We start from the raw sequence: 21,753 nt of genomic DNA, 5'->3' as shown, positions 1-21,753 counted from the left end.
AAGAGTTTGTCTTACTCGATGGTAAAAGAGGCTGAGAGGCTGTGGCCTTTAAGGAAGGTACACAGCCCTTCTTTATGAAGGACTGAAAGGCTTAAGAGGTTTGTGTTAGTTAGTTTTCCATGACTGTAACAAAACACCTGAGCTAATCAGCTTATAAAGAAGAAAGCTTTATTTGGAGCCCACGGCCAACTGCTCCTATTGTTTTGAGAGTGTAATAAGGAACTGAGCCATGGATATGGTAGATCAAAGCAGCCCACCACCTGGCTGCCAGGGAGCAAAGAGACAGGAAGAGGAAGGGCTGGAGTCCCAGTATCCCGTTCAAGGGCACACCCTAGGACTTCCTTCCAGTGAGCTCCATCTTCGGAAGATTGCACTACCTTCTGAGCTGAACACATCGGACTTAGGAGACCACTCCAAATCCTAACTATGGCAGTGTGGTTATTGGGATCAGTCTAAGTGTTCCCTAAAAGCAAGACTCCAGGATAAAAGAAAGTAAAATTTATAAAAATCTGATGAAAGTGTGAGTGGTTTTAATATTGCCCGTTTCCCATAGGAAAGAACCACTCCCTGCCTAGATCCCAGTGCTTCCAAGGTCTAAATACAGCAGCAGGGCAGTAGGAAGTCTCAAGCAATGGGGTCGTAGAGACAGGGTCACCAGAACAGATAGCAGATGAGTATTTTCTTCCTCCCTTTCTCTCAACAAAAAATTCAGTGGAGGTTAAATCTGCCATATAGCAGTTGAGAAATTACCACATTGATAGTTAGACCAACTCCAGATGGCCTTTGGGGAATTCGGTCACCTGCCAGGGAAGCCCCTGAAATCTTCATCTCCTTCCCTGACAGCTTAGTAAAGCATGAACAAATCTGATTGGGACATTGGTTCATGCACACAATCCCAGCTACTCAGGAGGCTGAGGCAGGAACATTGCTTGTGACTTGGAGTTTGGGGCCAGTCTGTATGTCACAGTGAGAGCCTGTCTCTTTAAATATAAGCAAATTTTGGCTAAAGGTGTTCTAGATCACTAGGCTCTGGCTGACTGTCCCCTAGCTTTCAGAACGCGTTGGTATGACTTCCATTCCAAAAGGCAAGCAGAGCTCAAGTCACGTGCTTTCTGTTATCTGTCACCATGGAAAACGCAGGCCATCTGTGAGGCTCCCATTTTAACACATATCTCCCCCTTTCTCTTTATTTCCATCACTTTCTTGGGAAAAACAAGCCGAGGAAGTGGAGAGGCTGGCAGCCATGCGTTCCGACTCACTGGTCCCAGGTACGCACACCCCGCCCATCCGGAGGAGGAGTAAGTTTGCCAACCTGGGGAGGATTTTCAAACCCTGGAAATGGAGGAAGAAGAAAAGCGAAAAGTTCAAGCACACATCAGCAGGTAAGGCGGCTGCTGGCCTTGTTTCTCATTGGCTGTTTATTGAGTTAAACCCGGTATCTTAATTTATTCGATTTCAATTACCATCAGCTGTCTGATGCAAAGCAGCAACTCCAGGCTTGGAATTGCTCTCACCTTTAGTAATTCTCGATATGATAAGGAATTATTTTTAAGTCTCAACTGCTTTCCCACCTTTCAGGGACATTTTTCTTTCCTCTCATTGGCTATTCTTCAATTTAAAAAAATGACTGCTTTTGTTTTATTTATAAATTATGTGAACTTGGAATTCTACCTTTTCTATAATTGAATACTTTCATTCAGCCCAGACTACCGTTTCTTATTAGTCACCTCGTTTTTCACTGCCCCAGTGAAAGTCAACACACAGCAGAAAAAAAAAATGACTTAGGTACGGTTGTTGGTGGATAAGATCAGGTTATTTCACGGAGGAAGAGACAAGGCAGAAAAGCAAAGACTGGAAGTGAATCCCCACTGCATTGTGAAGTTAACCATGCATTTCCTAACTCTGCAGACAACTGGGAAATGTTGGGGGAGATCAACTCAACCTGGAGCAGAACTGCCTGGGTTCAAGTCCTGGTTCTGGTATTTGCTGGCTCTAGGAGCTTGCTTAGTTTATTTACCTCTACCTCAGTAAAGGTAACTTTACTCATCATTAAAACAGGAGGGTAAGTGTCAGTACCTTACATGAATTTTTACCTGTGGAGACTTGATTAGCAAAGCAAGTACCTATTTTTAAGCACATGAAGGTGTGGAGAGAAAAATTGTATAGAGAATGACACGACATATTTTATCCTGTTGGTTTTAGAGGAGATGATGGGAAATCTGTGTAGATTGGATTTGGGTTTATCGTAGCCTTGGGGTTGGTATACCAAAATACTACCCACTAGGTGGTTAAAACAAGAGAACTTTATTTATTACAGTCACAAAGACTCTTAAGTCCCAGGTAAAGTTGCGAACCATGCTGGAGACTTGCTTGGCTGGTCAGTGGTCGCCATCTTGCCGCACACACATGGACCTTCTTTTTTCTGTGGCTACACAGAGCAATTGCTATCTAGTTGCATCTAAGGGGGAAACTTACCAGAGGTCCCCTGCTCTTGACTTCATCTAAGCCTAGCTAGTCTCCAGAGACCCACATCTCTGCCTCCCTTCACACGGGGGCTTAAAGCTTCTATATATGACCTTGAGAATAACCGCAAGTTAGTCTGTAAGCCTTTGCTTCTCTCGATGGATCCCGTCACTCCCTGAGCTCTATGCCAGGCTTTTGTTTGCTTCTCCCACCATTTTCTAAAAACTCATCTGCTGCCAATGCAAGCAAGAAAAATAAAAAAATAAAAATTAAAAACCCAAAGGGTTTGAAGTGGGCGTGGCTCTCGACAGACACGCCCAGTGCCTGCTTCCTGAGCACCAGAGCCCTGTAGCTCTGATTGGCTCCATCCTGAACCGAGAACGGACTTGTCTAAATCATGGCCTCTCTGAAGCAGTCCCTCCACTCTGACTCTGCCTTTACCTCCTTTTGGATGACTGCTAATGTGCTGGTGTCAGATAGCTCTTGAGGTGTTAAAAATCTGAGAACTACGCATGTCAAGCACTTTTGACTCCCAGCCTTTATCCAGTAGATTTGCTAACTTTAATTTCTTAGCATTATTCTTGTGCTTGATTTGGCAGCTAAGAATACCATTTATACGTGATTTCAGCCTCTTTTTAAAGATACAGCTCCTAAATGGGCATAGTTTCAAACTGATACACACACACACACACACACCCCTGGACTGAAGTGCAACCATCAGACCCTGCCAGAGGTTTCTGTAGTGGTTGGCAGCTACTGTGGAAACTCAAAGGTCAAAGTGCCTGCGGAGTGCTCAAACCATAAAGGGTCATCTGTATTACACCTCCTCACCCCGCGCTGCAGGAAACATCACAGAAGAGGGGGCAGAGAGATTGTGAGAACCAGAGATCAGGGAGAAATAGGGTGAACTGGCCTCCTCTGTGTTTGATGGAACCTCTGTACACATGAGCTCACAGCAGCTGTGGTTGCCTACAGAACACCTTCACAAGATAAAAACCAGTTGACATCCCGGCACAGAGCAGGGAAGGGCTTGTGTCCATGTAAAAGAAAAGAAAAAGAAAAAAATGAAGAGAGGCAATCTAATGAAATGTACTCTGTGGACAACATCAGGCAGCACACACTAGAACAGAAAAGGAAATGGGCGTGTCCTTTGAGGACCTACTGAGAGTTGTTAGCTGCTGAGGAAGTCAGTTATCTTTAAGGTTGTGGTCCCTGGTGGTTGCCCGAGCTCCAGAGGATGGCCCCTAACCTCATGTGTGTATGAGCACTAATTGGACTCAGTGAGTTATTGTGTATAAAATGGGGGGGGGGGTGACAAAGGATTGGAGAGTAGATCTAGGAGAAGTTAGGGGTGGAAGGGGTATGCGAATATGATTAATATACATTGTAGATAAGTAAGAAATTCTTCAAGAATTAATAAGAATATTAATAAAAAAAAGAGCCATAGCTCCTGGATTAGAAAGCAGAGAGTAGACTATAGAACGTCTTCTCACCGTGATAGATGGATGAGCAAACCATGTTACTGAAGCTATTCTAGCTTATTTAAAATCCCATGTTTCACCCTGTGTAGCACCCTTTCTTCTTAATTGGATTTCAGGATGTTATTTATCACTTTTGCAGAGGGAAAACTTTGTGAGCTCGTTCTCAGCCCAGAGGGATAATTTTGACAAGAAGGGAGAGTCAACAGGATGAATGTGTATTGGTATATAGTTGAAAATGTTGACTTTCCTGTGTGTGGATAAGTCACAAACACAAGAACTATACGGGAGGAGTCCCGGGTTATGAGAACGTAAACTGGCCAGTCCTTTTTAGCTGGATGTACACATATTTATCTTGTATGTGTATGCTGTTAAAGACAAGACATTATTCAGTTGCACTTATCAAAGCTTACGGTTAAGATGGGCTCACTGGGGACCATCATAGTAGGTAGAGTGACCTTTGCAGTGGGGTCCTTCAGTCAGAGAGAGGGGGGGAGGTGCATTCAATTTCACTCGGGGGTCCTAGGAAGCTGAATGAGGATGAGATGAGGGTGAGTGTGTGGGCAATGACTAAGAACAACATCTTCAGGAGCAGAAGAAATCCTGGTTTAATCAACCTAAGGATTTTTTTTTTCTTTCTGAAAACAGAACAGGATGATAAACATCCCTGAGAAGAGGTGTAGAGTATAAGATAGAGAATCCCACTGGAGACGGAGGTTGGTCGTTGTCTTCATTTGGATTTTATTGCTGGAAACAGACGCCATGGCCAAGGCAACTCTTATAACGACAGCATTTAATTGGGGCTGGCTTATAGGTTCAGAGTTCAGTCCATTATCATCAAGGCAGGAGCATGGTAGAGTCCAGGCAAGCATGGTTCAGGAGGATCTGAGAGTTCTACATCTTCATCTGAAGGCTGCTAGCAGAATACTGACTTTGAGACAGCTAGGATGAGGGTCTTAAAGTCTATATACACAGTAACACATCTACTCCAACAGGGCCACATCTCCAATTGTGCCAATCCTTGGGCCAAGTATATTCAAACCATGACAGTCATGTGTTAAAGGTAGAAGATTCTGGCTTAAACTGGAGGTGCAAAAAGGGGTACACAGAAGCCCCTGACCTTTGCCAGTCCCCTCCACTGCTTCCTGATAGGCAGGGATGTGAACAGGAACCCGGATGTCTGGCTTACAGCAGTTAGCACAGTGCTAGGAAGATCTATAGGCCTACACAGTGAGACCCCATCTCAAAGCAACAGCATCAACAAAAATAATTTAAGTGTGTTTATACTTGCAATTCACTTATTATCAAGTAAGGTTTCATTCATGGTCACTAGGAATGTTCATGTGTTGTTTGGAAGGTAGCAAGGGTTAAAATAGTCATTGGATTAGTAAAGAGAACTCCCATAGATCGACAGGAATTAGAAAATCCAATCGACTTCAAGGCCCAGACATGTTCAAAGAATTTGAGACTATCTGTGTGAGGTTAGTGGCAGAAGCAACTGGAAGAACAGATAGACATGAAGACAAAACCCAGATCCTCAAATAAAGGCTCCTCAAGACAGTACTGTATGGAAGCAAAACACAGACCACAACCATAGTATAGACTCAAATGCCTGCATTTCTCATTTGTAAAATTTCATTCTGACTTACTTTGTCAGTCAAGTAAGACAAGGGACCTCCCTGCATCAGTTTCATATTCAATGGCTGAGCTAACAATTTCTTTGGCCAGCTCTCCATTCTTTTTCCAAACTGAGATGTTTTAGTCCACCATCTTTGTGAGTGACTGAAGTACCACCGTGGAGCTGAGTCGCACATATCAAGGGTGGCTCTCCAGTCCTTTTCTCCTTTAGTAGACACTCCTGATAACAAGCCATGGCATCCTAGGACAGCAACTCCCAAACAGTAGTCACTGCTTGCCTGTTTCCCTCCCAACTGTGAGTCATGCTGGCACGTCCATCCCTGCCCAGCAAACAGCCGTATGACTGAGCAAGAAACAGTGGCACTCCATTGGTGGGACCCAGAAATAAGCCATTTGCTTTTGCACAAGGTTTTTATGTGCCAGAGAATACAAATAGAACAGGATTTGTGAACAGAATGTCATAGGGACTCTCACAACCAAAGAGCACCAGCTTCTCTTTCAGCTCCTGAGCATTCATTCTGATGGAAGTGTTTCTTATCCTGAAAGCTTCCAGTGCTGTAGCAGTCAGCCCTTAACCTGGCCTGGGAAGCAAAGACTTCTTGCTGCTGGCTTTCCCTTTCCCATAGAGCCAGGTCAACCACAGCTCAGAGTCACTGTTGACATTACAATCCATTTCCAGCAAGTCCCTATCATCAGATCAAGTTCCTTAGATAGAGAAGACGGTCTACATTGGAATGTTAGACTATGCCTTTGAACCTGGTATTATGTATAGGTTTCTGGGCTCTTCTGGAAGTCTGTTCCTTATACTCAAGAGGACAAGCCCCTGTGCTAATTTTTCGAGACAGGGTTTCTCTGTGTAGCCCTGGCTGTCCTGGAACTCACTTTGTAGACTAGGCTGCCCTGTGCTAATCTTAGATCACTAACTCTTCTCTACTGGGAAACCCTATCAAATCACATGATCGAGGGAAGCACATTTACATACTTCTTGGAACAGAGAAATGGGACCCAAGAGTGCATGAGGGCTTGTCTTGATCTCCCTTTGCTATGTGCTCTTGCAACCCATTGATAGAAGATGGAAGCATCACCCTTCTCCATAAAGGCAAGATCTGCCCACCATGCAGGCCAGCTCTGCAGACTGCCACCAGCACAGCTTATGAGCTGGAGGCTTATGTTATTCCCTGATGAGTTGAAAAGGCGAGACTGATGGACAGACAGCAATGAGCCTTCTGTGAGCCTCAGCACCCTCATTTTAAAGTTTCTTATTGTCTCCATTTTCCTAGCAAAGGAACAGGGTCTCCTCCTTCCTGAGAACTTACGTTTTCTTAGACTTTTACAAATCACAGGAAATGAAAAAAAGAATCCCAACTTGGCATGCTTCTTTTATTTATGTGCAGGTCATTGTCCATGAAATTTGAACGGTGAGGACAAGTATGATCCATACCCCTCCCTCCTCTAAAGGTCTTGGTCTGGAGGGAAGAGCAGATAATGGAGCTAGGAAGTGTGAGGATGTATCCGTGACATAAGAGAGATGCACGGAGCCTCTGAGCATGCAAAGGACACGAGCCAGCTAGTTACAAGTCACCAGGGGAGCTTCCTGGAGAACTGGATGCTTAATCAAGGAATAAAATGATGAGCACACGCAAGTTCTCTCTCCTGGCCAAGAAAAGAGAGTGGCACAGAGGCCAGAAAAGAGAGAAGTCTAAAGTTTGTAGCCCTCCAAAAGAGCTTATGCCTTGAAAGGAATTATTGGCTTAAAGAAGGTTGGGAGGGAGAGGAGGATGGGATTTGAAGAGGTGAGCGAGGTGTCATATTAAACACTCTAGCGAGGACATGTTAAGGAGCCTGGGCTTTGTTGCAAGGCAGTAAAAATATCTTTAAGGGCTCGGGGAGATAGCTCAGTCAGTGAAGTGGTTGCTATGTAAGCACGAGGACCTTAGGCCACCTCTGAGAACCCACATTGAAAAGCCAGGTATGATGGCACAATTATAATCCAGTAGGCTAAGTCAGACAGATCTCTGAAGCTCAGTAGGCAGCCAGCCTGACCAAATTGGAAACTTCCAGGGCAGTAAAAGTCCCTATCTTAAAAAGCAAGGTGAGTACCATCCTAAAATGACCCAAGATTAACTTCTGGTCTACACACACACACACACACACACACACACACCTGCACACATGCCTGTGAATGCACACACACATGCAAAACCTCTCAGAAAACTGCACTGCATTTTTATAAAAGTCAGTCTTTATACCATGGGGAAAACTTAGCATGGAATCAAATGTTTTCAAGTTTATAATATCACAGCATCTACATATCTGTTTGTAACAGAAGAAAATTTACTTTAGATAGAATTAAAAAGACACCTCATTAATATCACATTAAATGTCTTATTAATTGCTCCTATTTATTCTGGTAGCAAGTAACCCAGTGAGCAGGTGGTTGATTATAATTTTGTGGAGAAGGGAAGACAGACTAGACTAAAATAGTGTCAGCAGCAGCTGATGATGGTGAACAAACCTGGAGATATTTAGAAAACAGAATGAGCAGTATTGATTACAGATTGGGTATGGGAGAAGGAAAGAGTGAGCTGCCCTTGGACTGTTGCTGAGCAGTTAGACAGCAGGGTACTGTTCTGTCGGTCAGAGATGACCAAGAGAAGGCTTCTGGGGAAAATGATCTGTAGGGTGAAAAGTAACTCCACTTGTTTTCAAGACATCAGATGGAGGAGGCACTGGAGATAGAGACTGGGAATATAAAGAGATCTGGCTGAAAAGTCCATCAGAAGTCATGGGCACCTGGATTATCCTTGAATCCATGAGATATAAACAAGAAAGTCACCTAGGAAGCAGGAGGAGGTCAGAACAGCCTGGAGGCCATGAGTTGGGACCGAGAAGGCAGGTGAGGCTTGGTAGGTAAAAGAGAAAGCCAGCAAGTGGTGATATCACCAAATCAGAGCATGAGAGTTGAAGAAAGGAGAAAGGCCAGTGCTGCAGGTCCTGACAAGAAGGTCACTGGACTGAGAAGTTTCTGGAATTTTCTCTGGCAAATCACCATTCATGTCCTTGGAATAACGATTCTGGGGAAGGCATTTGTCTGGAATTCAGTTAGCATATGGCTGACAAGTAAGATCAAGGAGAGGATATAGATTTTTGAAAGTTTGCTTGAGCAAAAGGAAGAGAAAGAGGCCTGTGTGTCAGAAGGTGTTCTGTTGAAGGTTAGTCAGATCGCCAAGCTGCCCAGTTTGCTCTAACTTAGTGTTTGTGCACCAAGGGAAATCGAAACATCCACGGAGTGATTGTGAAGCCAGAGAAATGGCATTTCACACATGGTGGGCCCCATGCTTAGGAAAGACAAATCTCCAAGTAACTGTCAGCATCTGGTTCCAGTAAGAAGACGTCCCATCAAGTCCCGTAACTGTCAGCATCTGGCTGGGTCGCACGTTCCCCGTGAGTGCTTGTGGGAACATCCCATCTGGTTTGATCCTCAGTGCTAAAAATAGATAGAACTAAAGAGAAGTCAAGCGTGGACAGGCCAAAAATGGTCTTTCTCGTATGTCCCATCTGCGACCCACAAACAGAACATCTAGGGTTTACAAGGCAGAGAGGGGCTCCGGGAGATGAAGGCTGTGGAAACCAGTGCCTTTATAAAACATACAGTCATTGCCTCAGAGTGAATTTTACCCAGTATTTTTGCCTATAATTCAAAACTTTTACATGCCCTCTTTTTCCCTTACCCGTTTTGAGTTTTTGGCTTCACAGTTAAAAGAAGGAGAGGGAGGAAATGAATCAAAGATGATGAAAGGTTGTGGTCTTTGAGGAACTGGCTATCACTCATAATTATTCTGCTTATCAGACTTATTTGTAGATTAGGCTAGATAACAACTAGAGCTGAAACTCTGTTTGAACAGAGTTGGTCCTCGGGTTGTCAACTTCTGTGTAAAAATACATCCTAAGATTATGTCTTAAAACAGCAATTTTGTATCCTAAGATTTTGCCTTAGAACAGCAACCTTGCATCATTTCTCATGGCGGAGAGATCGACTAGGTTTAACCAGAGGGTTCTGCTAGTCTGTTAGGAAGTCTTCTACACAGCTGGAAGCAGATGGGTTTGAAGTCATTTGGAGGCACACAGGCCCATCAGGGAAGGTAGGACTTACTCTCTTTCCATGCTGTCTCAGTGACTTCTATGTAGTCTCATCTCTTGGTCTCTCAGTCAGGCAGACCAGGGCTCCCAAAGTACAAAAGGGATAACAGTATTTCCTGCTTTCATAGGGAACCCGTTTGTTTCCCAGAAACCATATTGGACATCTCACAACCAGCTGTAACCCTAGATCTAGAGGATCCAATTCCTTTTTCAGGCCTCCATGGGCACCCACATATAACACACACACACACACACACACACAACCACATCTTGTTTTAAATGACAGAATGACAGATTCAGAATTGATGCAGATTCATTGTCTTAGTAGTCTCATGGTTAAAGTCACAGGGCCAACTGAGAATCACAGTTGGGAGTGGCATTAGCAAGGGCATAGATACCACGGCTGTCTTTGGAGGTCAGCTCCCACTCTTGTTCAAGGTGTAACACACCACAGCTGCCTCTGAATTCTTCCTCACGTGGAAAATGTGCTTCCACTAGGATGCTGGCAACAGCGGTAGCTCTGTTGAGTTTCCTACGTCGTTTAAGGTAAGCACAACTCTGCCTTGCCTTATGGATGTTAATCTTAGGACAGACATGTGTGGTTGTAGGGATTTGAACATGCTTGGCCCAGGGACTAGCACTATTAGGCAGTGTAGCCTTGTTGGAGGAAGTGTGTCACTGTGAGGGGGGCTTTGAGACCCTCCTCCTAGCTGCCCGAGGATAGTCTGCTCCTGGCTTCCCTTGGATGAAGAGACCTCCTCCTGCACCATGCCTGACTGGACACTGCCAGGCTTCCTGCCATGATGATAATGGACTGAACCCCTGAGCCAGCTCCAATTAAATGTTGTCCTTTATAAGAGTTGCCTTGGTGGTGGTGTCTGTTCACAGCAATGGAAACCCTAAGACAGTGGTATTATAATTATTGCTGGCACTGAGGGTTGGCTATGGGGCCTCGGGCATGCTAGTTAAGGGCTCTATGGCAAAGCTACATTGCCCCAGCTCTTCACATGGTATGTTGAACCACATTTGACAGCTAGAGAAACCTGGGGCTCAATAATTGCAAGTTAAACATTGCAAGGCATTTGACTTGGCTTCTATAACCTCTCAAATTAGATTGCCTTTGAGATCCATGAGTTTTGGAATTTATAAAGACTTAACTCACTGTACTTGATAGTGGAATTTCACTTTTTTTTTTTTTTTGTCCATTTCTGACATATCATTAGAAAGCTGAAATGTGAAGGAAGGGAAACCTATTCATAAAAACAGACACAGAAAGCCACATGGGACTTTTTCTTAATTGGTTTTAAAGTTGAAGGGGGCAGGATGTGATGGCCCACTTCTGTAACCCAGAACTTGGGAAGGTTGAGACAAGAGGATCCTTGGTTCAAAGCCAGCATAGATTATATAGGAAAAACTTATCGTAAAAAAAAAGTAATAATAATAAAGACAGGTGGCCTTATACGTTTCGGTATGTAGCTCACATTGGTACACAAGTTATGATGTCTATTTTAATGACCTCCACATGGCGGAGGATCTAGATTTGTTGAATGACTTAAAAAGCAATAAATTAATTGAGTATCCTTAATTGGAAAACTCAAAATTCCCAATGCTCTGTCAGATTTTTAACTGAAAAGAATATATTTGAAGTTTTCATTAATATACAGAATTAAAAATATATAATATTAGTTTGGGGTATATTTATAAGACATATATGAAACCTAAGTATGTTTAGACTTGGGCCACGTTCTCTAAGATACCTCATTATGTATGTATAAATACTCCAAAATCCAAACCACTTCTGGTCCCGAGCATTTGGGAAGAAAGATACTTTACCTCTACCATCCCATAACCAGTCTCATGAAAAGGCAACTGCCTTCACGTGTGTGTTGGAATGCCACCTTATTCTGCTGTGCAATATATGGGGAAAGTAGGTTGGGTAAGCAGACATTAATCACAGGGGCTTCTGGAGTGCTCACTAAATTCTTTTTTTAAATAAAATTTTATATATATATATATATATATATATATATATATATATATACACACATATATATATATGGAGAGAGAGAGAGAGAGAGAGAGATTTGCCTGCATGTATATATGTGGAATATGTGTCTGACTGCTACCCAAGGAAATGAAAAGAGACAATTAGACCCCCAGAACTGGAATTGCAGATGGTTCTTGTAGTCAAACCCCAATCCTTCACAAAAGTATCAAGTGTTTTTAACTTCTAAGCCATCTCCTCAGCCCCCCATAAAATTTATATCAAATTATGGACAAGAGAGTTTGTCATTTGTCAGAAGATGTATGGCTTCTAAGCTTAGAAGCTGTGTCTCAGGAGGAGATCTTGAACGATGGACAGGGTGCACATGGTAGAGCCCAAGTGTGGTATTGCCCAGGGCAGTTTGCATTTGATATGATGTGATTCTCTTCTCTTTGACATATGGATAAAACTGGTACATTGTAAAGTTATTGGTGGATTACAAAAGAAAACTCTAAGAATGCCTTAGGTAAGGTACGTTTTTATGTTCCCTTACTTTTCTTGTAAAAATGTGTGTTTGGAAAACCAACACCCAGAACAAGGAACGGCTTCCTTTGAGTATCTCACATCTGAGATGCTGCCTACTTACTCCCAGTGCTTTCAGATCTTGGCAATGTTTGCTGAGGGGATGCATGGAGAAGCCTGCTTTCAGATGCGCTGTGCAGTTCCACTGAGCTTGGGTTTGTCCTGCTTTCTTTGGTTCCAACAAGTGAATTCACTAAAGCACTTCCTCCTCTCTCTGAATTCATAATAAACAGAGCAAGCCCAATGGCCCAGAGAAAGTGTGCCTTCCTGTGTTTCCTTGGTGCTTTTATTTACACATAAGTCTGGGAGGAGAATTATAAGACAAGCCCGTGTAAGGAGAAGATAGGAGTATAGTCCCATAAGCGTATGAGTTGCCAGATCTGAGGCCAGAAGAGAAGGTCACTCAGGAGAAGATCAAAGTTCAATGAAGACCAACACCAGGACATTATAGTAGCCCACCAGTGTCCCCCCTTCCAGGGAAATGAATTCAGGGCAGAGAGATTCCCTTGCTTCTTTGCAGAATGAAATCTCTCTGTAGCCTTCATCCCACGTTGCCTCCTTTTCTCATGAGGCACTTCTGAAGAGTCATTCCCAGTGTCATCGTCTTCTATCAACATGTCCCCCACGCCCAAATTTCTTGGCTGCTGTTGTCTTCAGTTTCATCAGAAAGTCCTAGTGTTCTTGCCCATCCAAGTCCTCCACTGCACGTCTAGGTTCTCCAGGGTGCATGATAAACGCCTCTCACTGGGGACGCCTCTGTTGTTAAGCCTAGGAATCACCCATTAGCTTTCCTGTATCACTTCTATGTTGAATACATTGTTTCAGTTTGCTTTTAGTCAAGATCCCACATAGCCTAGGCTGACATCAAACCTACTATGTAGCCAAGGATTACCTTGAACTTTTGATCCTCCTGCCTCCAACTCCCAAGTGCTGGGACTACAGATACCAGCACACACACACACACACACACACACACACACACACACACACACACACTGCCAAGGTTGATTTATGCAGTGCTGTGGATGGAACTCAGGATTCTGTCCATGATGGGCAGTCATCCCTCCAGCTGAGCTACATCCCTAACACAAGCACTAGACAGTGGCTATGTGTTTCACAATAGCACTTCAGAGGTGGTGTCACAAGATTTCATCTTCAAATGACCGCCATTGGCATTTCAGTGTGTGTAAGTATAATCTGTAGCGTTTCATAACATAGTTTACTCAATGACACATTTCTCAGAAGGTGAGTATATCCTTAAAGGAGGCGTGGCTTGCTTCTCTATCATCCCTCCCCACCTAATTCCTTTCTAGAGCCTCCATTGTTCACATTCAGATCTTGGGTTTGAATCCTTTGGCAGATATCACCTCTGCTTCAAGACCAGCCCTCTGTACGATACCAGATGAGCACAGCCCTAGTCTATTGTTGCTGATACTGTGGACTAATTGGATTATAAAGAAAAGAGGTTTAGTTTTGGCTCAAGGTCAGGAGCCATTTCTGGTGATAGTTTTCCTTTGGGCAGTTCTGAGGAGGCAGAAGGGATTACTGGAAGAGGACTGGTGCTGCCAAAGAGCTACTAAACTGGCTTTCATTGAATACCCTATCTGAAGATGATGCTTGTCTTAGTTAGGGTTTTACTGACGTGAACAGACACCATGACCAAGGCAAGTCTTTTTTTTTTCTTTTTTTTTAATTTTAATATTTTTATTACATATTTTCCTCAATTACATTTCCAATGCTATCCCAAAAGTCCCCCATAGCGCCCCCCACTTCCCTACCCACCCATTCCCATTCTTTTGGCCCTGGCATTCCCCTATATTGGGGCATATAAAGTTTGCAAGTCCAATGGGCCTCTCTTTCCATTGATGGCCAACTAGGCCATCTTTCCATACATATGCAGCTAGAGACAAGAGCTCCGGGGTTCTGGTTAGTACATCATGTTGTTCCAACAATAGGGTTGCAGATCCCTTTAGCTCCTTGGGTACTTTCTCTAGCTTCTCCATTGGGAGCCCTGTGATACATCCAATAGCTGACTGTGAACATCCACTCCTGTGTTTGCTAGGCCCCGGCATCGTCTCACAAGAGACAGCTATATCTGGGTCCTTTCAGCAAAATCTTGCTAGTGTATGCAATGGTGTCAGCGTTTAGAAGCTGCTTATGGGATGGATCCCTGGATACGGCAGTCTCTAAATGGTCCATCCTTTCATCACAGCTACGAACTTTGTCTCTGTAACTCCTTCCCTGGGTGTTTTGTTCCCAATTCTAAGAAGGGGCACAGTGTCCACACTTTGGTCTTCATTCTTCTTGAGTTTCATGCGTTTAGCAAATTGTATCTCATATCTTGGGTATCCTAAGTTTTGGGCTAATATCCACTTATCAGTGAATACATATTGTGTGAGTTCTTTTGTGATTGTGTTACTTCACTCAAGATGATGCCCTCCAGGTCCATCCATTTGGCTAGGAATTTCATAAATTCATTCTTTTTAATAGCTGAGTAGTACTCCATTGTGTAAATGTACCATAATTTCTGTATCCATTCCTCTGTTGAGGGACATCTGGGTTCTTTCCAGCTTCTGGCTATTATAAATAAGGCTGCTATGAACATAGTGGAGCATGTGTCCTTCTTACCGGTTGGGACATCTTCTGGATATATGCCCAGGAGAGGTATTGCTGGATCCAAGGCAAGTCTTATAAAGGACAACATTTAATTGGGGCTGGTTTACAGGTTCAGAGGTTCAGTCCATTATCATCAAAGTGGGAGCATGGCAGCATCTAGACAGGCATGGTGCAGGCAAAGCTGAGAGTTCTACATCTTTATCTGAAGGCTGCTACCAGAATACTGGCTCCCAGGCAGATAGATTGAGAGTATTAAGCCCATCCCCACAGTGACACACCTACTTCAACAAGGCCACACCTCTTAATAGTGCCACTCCCTGGGCTGAGCATATGCAAACCATCACAATGCTTTAACCTATTAATTTATTAACTCATTGGTTGCATGAATGGATTCATCTATTTATGGTGGCATAGCTCTACTTGTCCCCTAGAGGTCTTATCTGGTCTGGCCTCTTACTTGATAAAATGTAGATTAAATTTCAGTGTTTCAAGCCAAAATAAGTTAGTAGATGCTAAAATGCCTCATTTGAATCCAAACAGGCTTCTCTTCCAGAGACATCTTGACTCCATAAAAAGAGTCATTGCTCCTTTCGGGACATCTGTGATGAGTCAGGTCTCAATTTTATTTTCAAACCCAGGCTAATTGCTGACATGCACTTTCGTTTTTCTGCTATCATTTAATGCATATGTTTATCTGGGTTTCTTGTGCTTCTCTGGTGAGCTCCTTTTGAGTTTTATCCACTGACTCTCAATAATTACATTATTACTAACTAAACCGTAGTCTTACCAGTAATATGACTGATGGCTAGTAGTTGTGCGTCCCCTGCATGCCAAATACCTAACGGGCTGTGGTGTAGCTTTTCCAGTGGTTTGAGAATCAACTACTCCTAATATCTGTTTTATAGACTGAGATAATGAGGCTCAGAAAAGGTAGCTCGCTCAGGATCACACAGCTAGAGAATGATAAAACCCCATGGGGATTCCAACGCAAGCCCAGCTCACTTCATGGTCTTTTGGGCTTTGCCCGGGAAAAGCTCTGTGCCACAGGACTTGAAAATCTGAGAAACAGAAAGATCAAGACACCGTGTATGTCTGGTTAAGTTCATTTTAAATATACTTAAATTCAGGAATCTGATCCTAATAATTAGGAAAGAGAAGTTTACTACAAGCGAGTCTTGCCAGCGCTGAGGTTTCTGAAGCTGCTTAATCTGAATTAGTTTGTACTGGGGAGATGCTTGGGGGAACAGTTTTGCTGGTTTCCCTGTCAGGTTGTAGGAGACAACAGAGTTGACATTTGGCAACACATCGATTGTGACCTGGGCTCGTTCAACTAAAACAAATATTTAGTAGCCTTAACATTGAGAAAAGCAGACCAAGAGACCCTTGAAGGAATCAAAAGTTCTTGAAGATGAGTTCTAAAGATCGGCCTTCTTTATGCTTTCCCAGGGGAGCTGGGGGCTTGATGTGGAGATATACAATCTGTAAGGTGCCACACAATCAAATGAAGACAGAAACCATGTGCTTAGTGAGTCTGCCTGTCTGACAGGGAAGAACAGGTTCGGGTGCTCACCTCAGCTGCCCCCCACCCTCTGCCAGAATTTTCCTTTAACACAAGTGGTGACTGAGAGCATGCTGGGAGTGTTTGTGAATAAAATTCGGAGGCTTTCTAATGATACTCAGAGGCTAGACATAGATCTGGGCACCAAAAGCTATTGTGGCATCCGGCATGGTTTTCCCTCAAATTGACCCAGTGTCAGTTCCTAAGAACTGACTGTCTTCTTACCTGGGATGCCAACAGTTTTACATCCTCAACAAAACTGCTCATTCTGTATCATCACGGGTTGCCCTTGCCAGCGTGTGAGGAACCAACAGTGTGTAGACCTGATGATACCCACATCTGGGCATCATTGTCGAGATCAGAACTTGCAATGCTTTTCAGCACATAGGAAGTGGCTGTTGAACATCATGCTAACTGCATTTCCAGGTGTTTCTATGGAGACAATATAAAACAGCTAGGAACCCAACTGTGCAGCCACGTTTTACAGGAACATATTTCCATGCAGGAGAGAGTGAAGTGATTTTTTTTTCAGTAATAGAGCAAGACTATCTCATGCATGGATGGCTGGAAAGATTCACTACCAGAAAATCTGACAATCATAGTAAGTTGATCTCCGCCCACCTGGTAAATACTTGAAGCATCCTGTGACCAATCTGGGCCAGATATTTATAGGGAAATTTAATAGTGTGTCTTCCCCCATGGTTTCCCTGTGTAGTACATTCCAGTAACGAATGAATACCTAAATATTATAATGATCTACTTATCTTGTTCATCATTGTATGTCTATGCCTGCGATAATTTTTTTTTTCTTTTGGTTTTTTGAGACAGGATTTCTCTGTGTAGCCCTGGCTGTCCTGGAACTCACTCTGTAGACCAGGCTGGCCTCAAACTCAGAAATTCACCTGCCTCTGCCTCTGCCTCTGCCTCTGCCTCTGCCTCTGCCTCTGCCTCTGCCTCTGCCTCTGCCTCTGCCTCTGCCTCTGCCTCTGCCTCTGCCTCTGCCTCTGCCTCTGCCTCTGCCTCTGCCTCTGCCTCTGCCTCTGCCTCTGCCTCTGCCTCTGCCTCTGCCTCTGCCTCTGCCTCTGCCTCTGCCTCTGCCTCTGCCTCTGCCTCTGCCTCTGCCTCTGCCTCTGCCTCTGCCTCTGCCTCTGCCTCTACCTCTGCAGTGCTGGGATTAAAGGCATGCATTTAGATTCTAAACAGAAAATCTGTAGTTTTTATTTTAAGTAAGCAGACAAAGCAGTGGGTTTTCTTATGACATCTCTCATATACATGCTATGATTTTTTTCATGATTCCCCTCTTTTCTTATAAACAAAAATTGGTAATGTACTGGAAAGTTGGGCAGTGAGTAAAGGCACTCTCTGCCAAGTGTGAAGTCCTGAGTTCAATCGCTGGGACCCACATGGGGGAAGGAGAGAATAAACTCTCACAAGCTCCACTGGCATGCTCTGGCACATACGTATGCACACACACAGAGAGAGAGAGAGAGAGAGACAGAGACAGAGACAGAGACAGAGACAGAGAGACAGAGAGAGACAGAGAGAGACAGAGAGAGACAGAGAGACAGAGACAGAGACAGAGAGACAGAGACAGAGACAGAGAAGATAAATTCCATTAAAGCTTGAAAATAAAAAAAAAAGAAATACATCTTTAACAGTAACACTCTTATAAAATCTTAGTATTTTGCCAGCAAGTATATAAATGCACCAGATGTGTACAGTTCCATTGGCAGAGGCCTCCTGAACTATCGTAAATGGTGGCTCTGAGCTGCCCTGTGGGTGTTGGGAACCTAGCCCAGGTCCTCTGCGAGAGCACCAAATGCTCTCAAGCCACCTCTCCACCCCCGAATATTTTACATAAAACTTTAGATTTAATTTGACATTATGCTGTAACAGAAACATACAACATTGCATAATATAATGTTTCTACTGTGACATGATAAAACTTGATTGTCAACAATCTCTGGTGTAAATGTAGCATCTCCCCAGTGTGGATGATTATAAATAACTCTGGCCCACAATCATCTGCGTAGAGCATTGATTTCTTTAGATCTCTCTCTCTCTCTCTCTCTCTCTCTCTCTCTCTCTCTCTCTCTCTCTGTGTGTGTGTGTGTGTGTGTGTGTGTGTGTGTGTGATAGAAATAGAAGCCAGGTTCAGGGGTTCCTTGCTGTGTGAATAGCTTCCCAGCCTTTGCTTGCTATGGAAGTCTTAGTAATTCTCACCCCCTGCCGTGAAGAAGGCAATGACTTCACACCCAGCAGGGCTGCAATACAGAGACCCAGGGTGGTGTGAAGTGGAGGGAGTTAGAGAGAAATCAAGTACAGGAGATGAAAATGTTTCCCGGGACCTTTCTTGGCTTTCCAGGCTTTCCAGGGTCTGTCCAGAGAGGCCTCCTTGGGGAAGGCAGGCTTGTTAATCTTCATTTAGATTCATTTCTTCTTCCGTATCTTATTCAACCCCCTGCGTGCATGTGCTGCATAGGACAACGGCTGTGTGCTAATGGGGCTGTATACTCAATACTAGACCTGTAGCTCAGAAAGTGAGAGGTTTCTTAAGTGTCCTGGGGGGAATACCTGGATATCCACAGTGGTATAAGTAACAGAAGCAAAAGGCACATGGCATTAATCATCTCTGTAATATTTTGCTTTTCTCATTACTATGAAGAACGCAATCTAAGGAAGGGAAAGTTGGTTTTGCTTTACAGTTTGATAGTGCAGGCCATCATAGCCAGGAAGGTGTGGCAACAGGATGTTGAAGCAACATTGTACCTGTTGTCAAAACACAGAGAGAAAGTGATGCTTTGGCCCAGTTGGCTTTCAGCCCAGCACCCCAGCCTATGGAGTAGGGACACCCACCTTTAAATCTAGTCTTCCCTCTTCCTTTCTAAAAACCTCCTCACGGGGGTGTTTCTGCTAGTCAATCAAGTTGACAATGGACATTAACCAACGTGGCTTCTGATGACAATATTAACAACAACAAATTTTCTAACAACCCCTGATTTAAAGTGAAGGCCATGAAATGTGAAATCCCTTTAACCAATCACCAAGCAGTGTTTATGCAAGGCATGATGGGGGCTGGGACCACAGGGAACTAGGCTTTCCTGTGCCGTCACATGTAAGGTAGAAGGGGACCTCAGACCAGAGGGACTACATCAGGGCTTTTCCTGTCATGTGAGGGACTCCAGACTTTACAGATCACCATGAGAGGTTTTAAGTAGAACATTAGAGAGAGTTTGGGTTTTCACTTCAAGATTGATTGTCTGGAAAAAGAACACGAGTTAGCAAGTCAAAGAAAAAAAAAATGCAACTGTCCCCAAAAATACAAAGAAGGACTCGCTCGCATTTATAATCAAGGAACTACAACTCGAAACTTGTGCCACTTACGACTTTAGGAAATTAAATGAAATTGAGAACGGCTAGTGTGCCAGGAGCCCCAGATCAGCTACTCCCAGAAGCTTGCTGCTGGCATGGGGAATGCACACAAGCTTACTGGAGTATGATGTAGCAAGAGCCATCAAAATTGTAAATGTGTTTGCCTTTGACCGTGAGATCTATCAGCCTCACAAAGGAGGATCAGGCCAGGAAGATTTTTCTAGACACGACAATGCCGTCAAGTTCCAGTTTAGTGGAAAGCGACGTCCAAATGAAATTATAAATTGCCAGAAATTTAACCTACAAATGTGCCTGTAGAAATGGAGAGAAATGGATTTCTAAGGCTGTTCATTACAGTTTATTTATAATAGAAAAACATAGGAAATAAGATAAATGCCATCGGTGGGTGGGGCTGTTATATAAATCAAGACCCTGGGCTGGAGATACAGCTTTAAGGTTGAATACTTGCCCAAACCATGGTCTTCTACACAATAGATTAGCATTGAGCTACAAAAACATCCAAGAAAGATTTATATCTTTGGACACGGAGAACACTATGCAGTGCTCTGTTAAGTGGAAAAGAACAAGATGAGATTCAGAACAGCATCATGCTTTGGTACTGTTTGTATTGATTTTAAAGAATAGATTACACACACATTCATCTTAAATAAACAATTTTCTGCACAAACACAGAAAAAACATTCTATAATATAATGGTCTTTGGGGAAATAGAGACAGGTATTCAGATCATAATTATTGAAATTATTGCCATGTATGTGAGTGATCTATAAAAAAAAATTAGTAAAAAGCACATTATCATCAACTTCTAGCCATGTGTCACCTTTGCCTGACTCAATCTTGGTCATCAGCATTGCATTTTAAAGTGTCATTGGCACCCTTCCATGGTCTGCATTTACAAACCCTTATGACGAACACGAGTGGGTTTTATTCCCATTTTGCAAATGAGGCAAGTGAGACACAGAATTGTGAAGCACTTCCTGTAAGGTTACAAAACTCTCAAAAAGCAGAAGGAAGTGTGGCTGTCATGGTACACCCCTGCAGTATCTAACCTGAGATGGGTATGAGAGTCTTGGTTCCTTTCTGTCCCTCTTTGCTTCCCGTCCACCACAAGATGAGCCATTTTCTTCTGCCATTTGCTCCTGCTACAGCTCCAAAAGCAGTGGGGTCTCATGGAGTAAAAGCGGAGCTAAAATAGCCCTATCCTGTTTCTGACTGGACTCATCTCAGATGTAGCATCCCGGTGATGCAGAGCTATCAAGTGCCCTGGGTAACCCCCCTCCCTGCTTTTTAAATGGAAAACAGACAGAATTGTTCTTCTCATCTCCACCGTGACCCCTGAGACCAGCTGTTGGCCAGGGCATGTTCACAGTTCCTAGACATGGCTGTCAGTACATCCCCTACTGCAGAGTGCTTTAGAGCTCAAGGTCATACGCCAAGGGATCTTTCTAACCTCAGATTCATTGTATCACGCTTGGAAAACAATGAAAGCAAGTCAAGCAGGGGCTAAGGTCAGGGTGATCAGATAAGTTCAGTTAATAATATTCCTCTTTTCAAATTTTTCCCTGGGAAATGACAATGGCTCCTTCTTAGCAATGAATTGTGGGGGAGAAAACGCAAGGGAACAACTTTTTACCCGCTCTTTCTGTCCATACCACCCCATTATTCACTGAAGAGTGCTCCCGAAAACTCCTTTTTGTTCGACACACACTTGCTTGCCCAAGCTCTCTGAAAAGCCACACACAGAAAACTGAAAGTAAAAGAATACAGGACCACCCACACTGAGCACACACTCACACACATACACACACACACACACACACACACACACTCCTGCAAGGAGCAGAATGACAGGCAGTAATTACAAAGCTACAGAATCATGAGGTATAGTCACCGTGCTTCCT

General features: G+C 43.6%; 1 protein-coding gene across 8 annotated transcripts in view; it reads left to right on the top strand.

The window, feature by feature from the left end:
• Positions 1-21,753, top strand: part of Phactr1 (phosphatase and actin regulator 1) — a 451,705-nt gene that overhangs the window by 274,531 nt on the left and 155,421 nt on the right. For all 8 annotated transcript variants that reach the window (XM_021179969.3, XM_029468518.2, XM_029468519.2 and 5 more), the window contains one exon: positions 1,218-1,382. In XM_021179969.3, coding sequence (XP_021035628.1) covers positions 1,218-1,382 — 165 coding nt within the window. The remainder of the gene's footprint in view (positions 1-1,217; positions 1,383-21,753) is intronic.

Source organism: Mus caroli, unplaced genomic scaffold, assembly GCF_978045245.1.
Source record: "Mus caroli unplaced genomic scaffold, Mus_caroli_1 scaffold_15, whole genome shotgun sequence".
Taxonomy (NCBI): Eukaryota; Metazoa; Chordata; class Mammalia; order Rodentia; family Muridae; genus Mus; species Mus caroli.
Note: the sequence above shows the minus strand (reverse complement) of the source record. Positions and strands in the feature narration are given on the sequence as shown.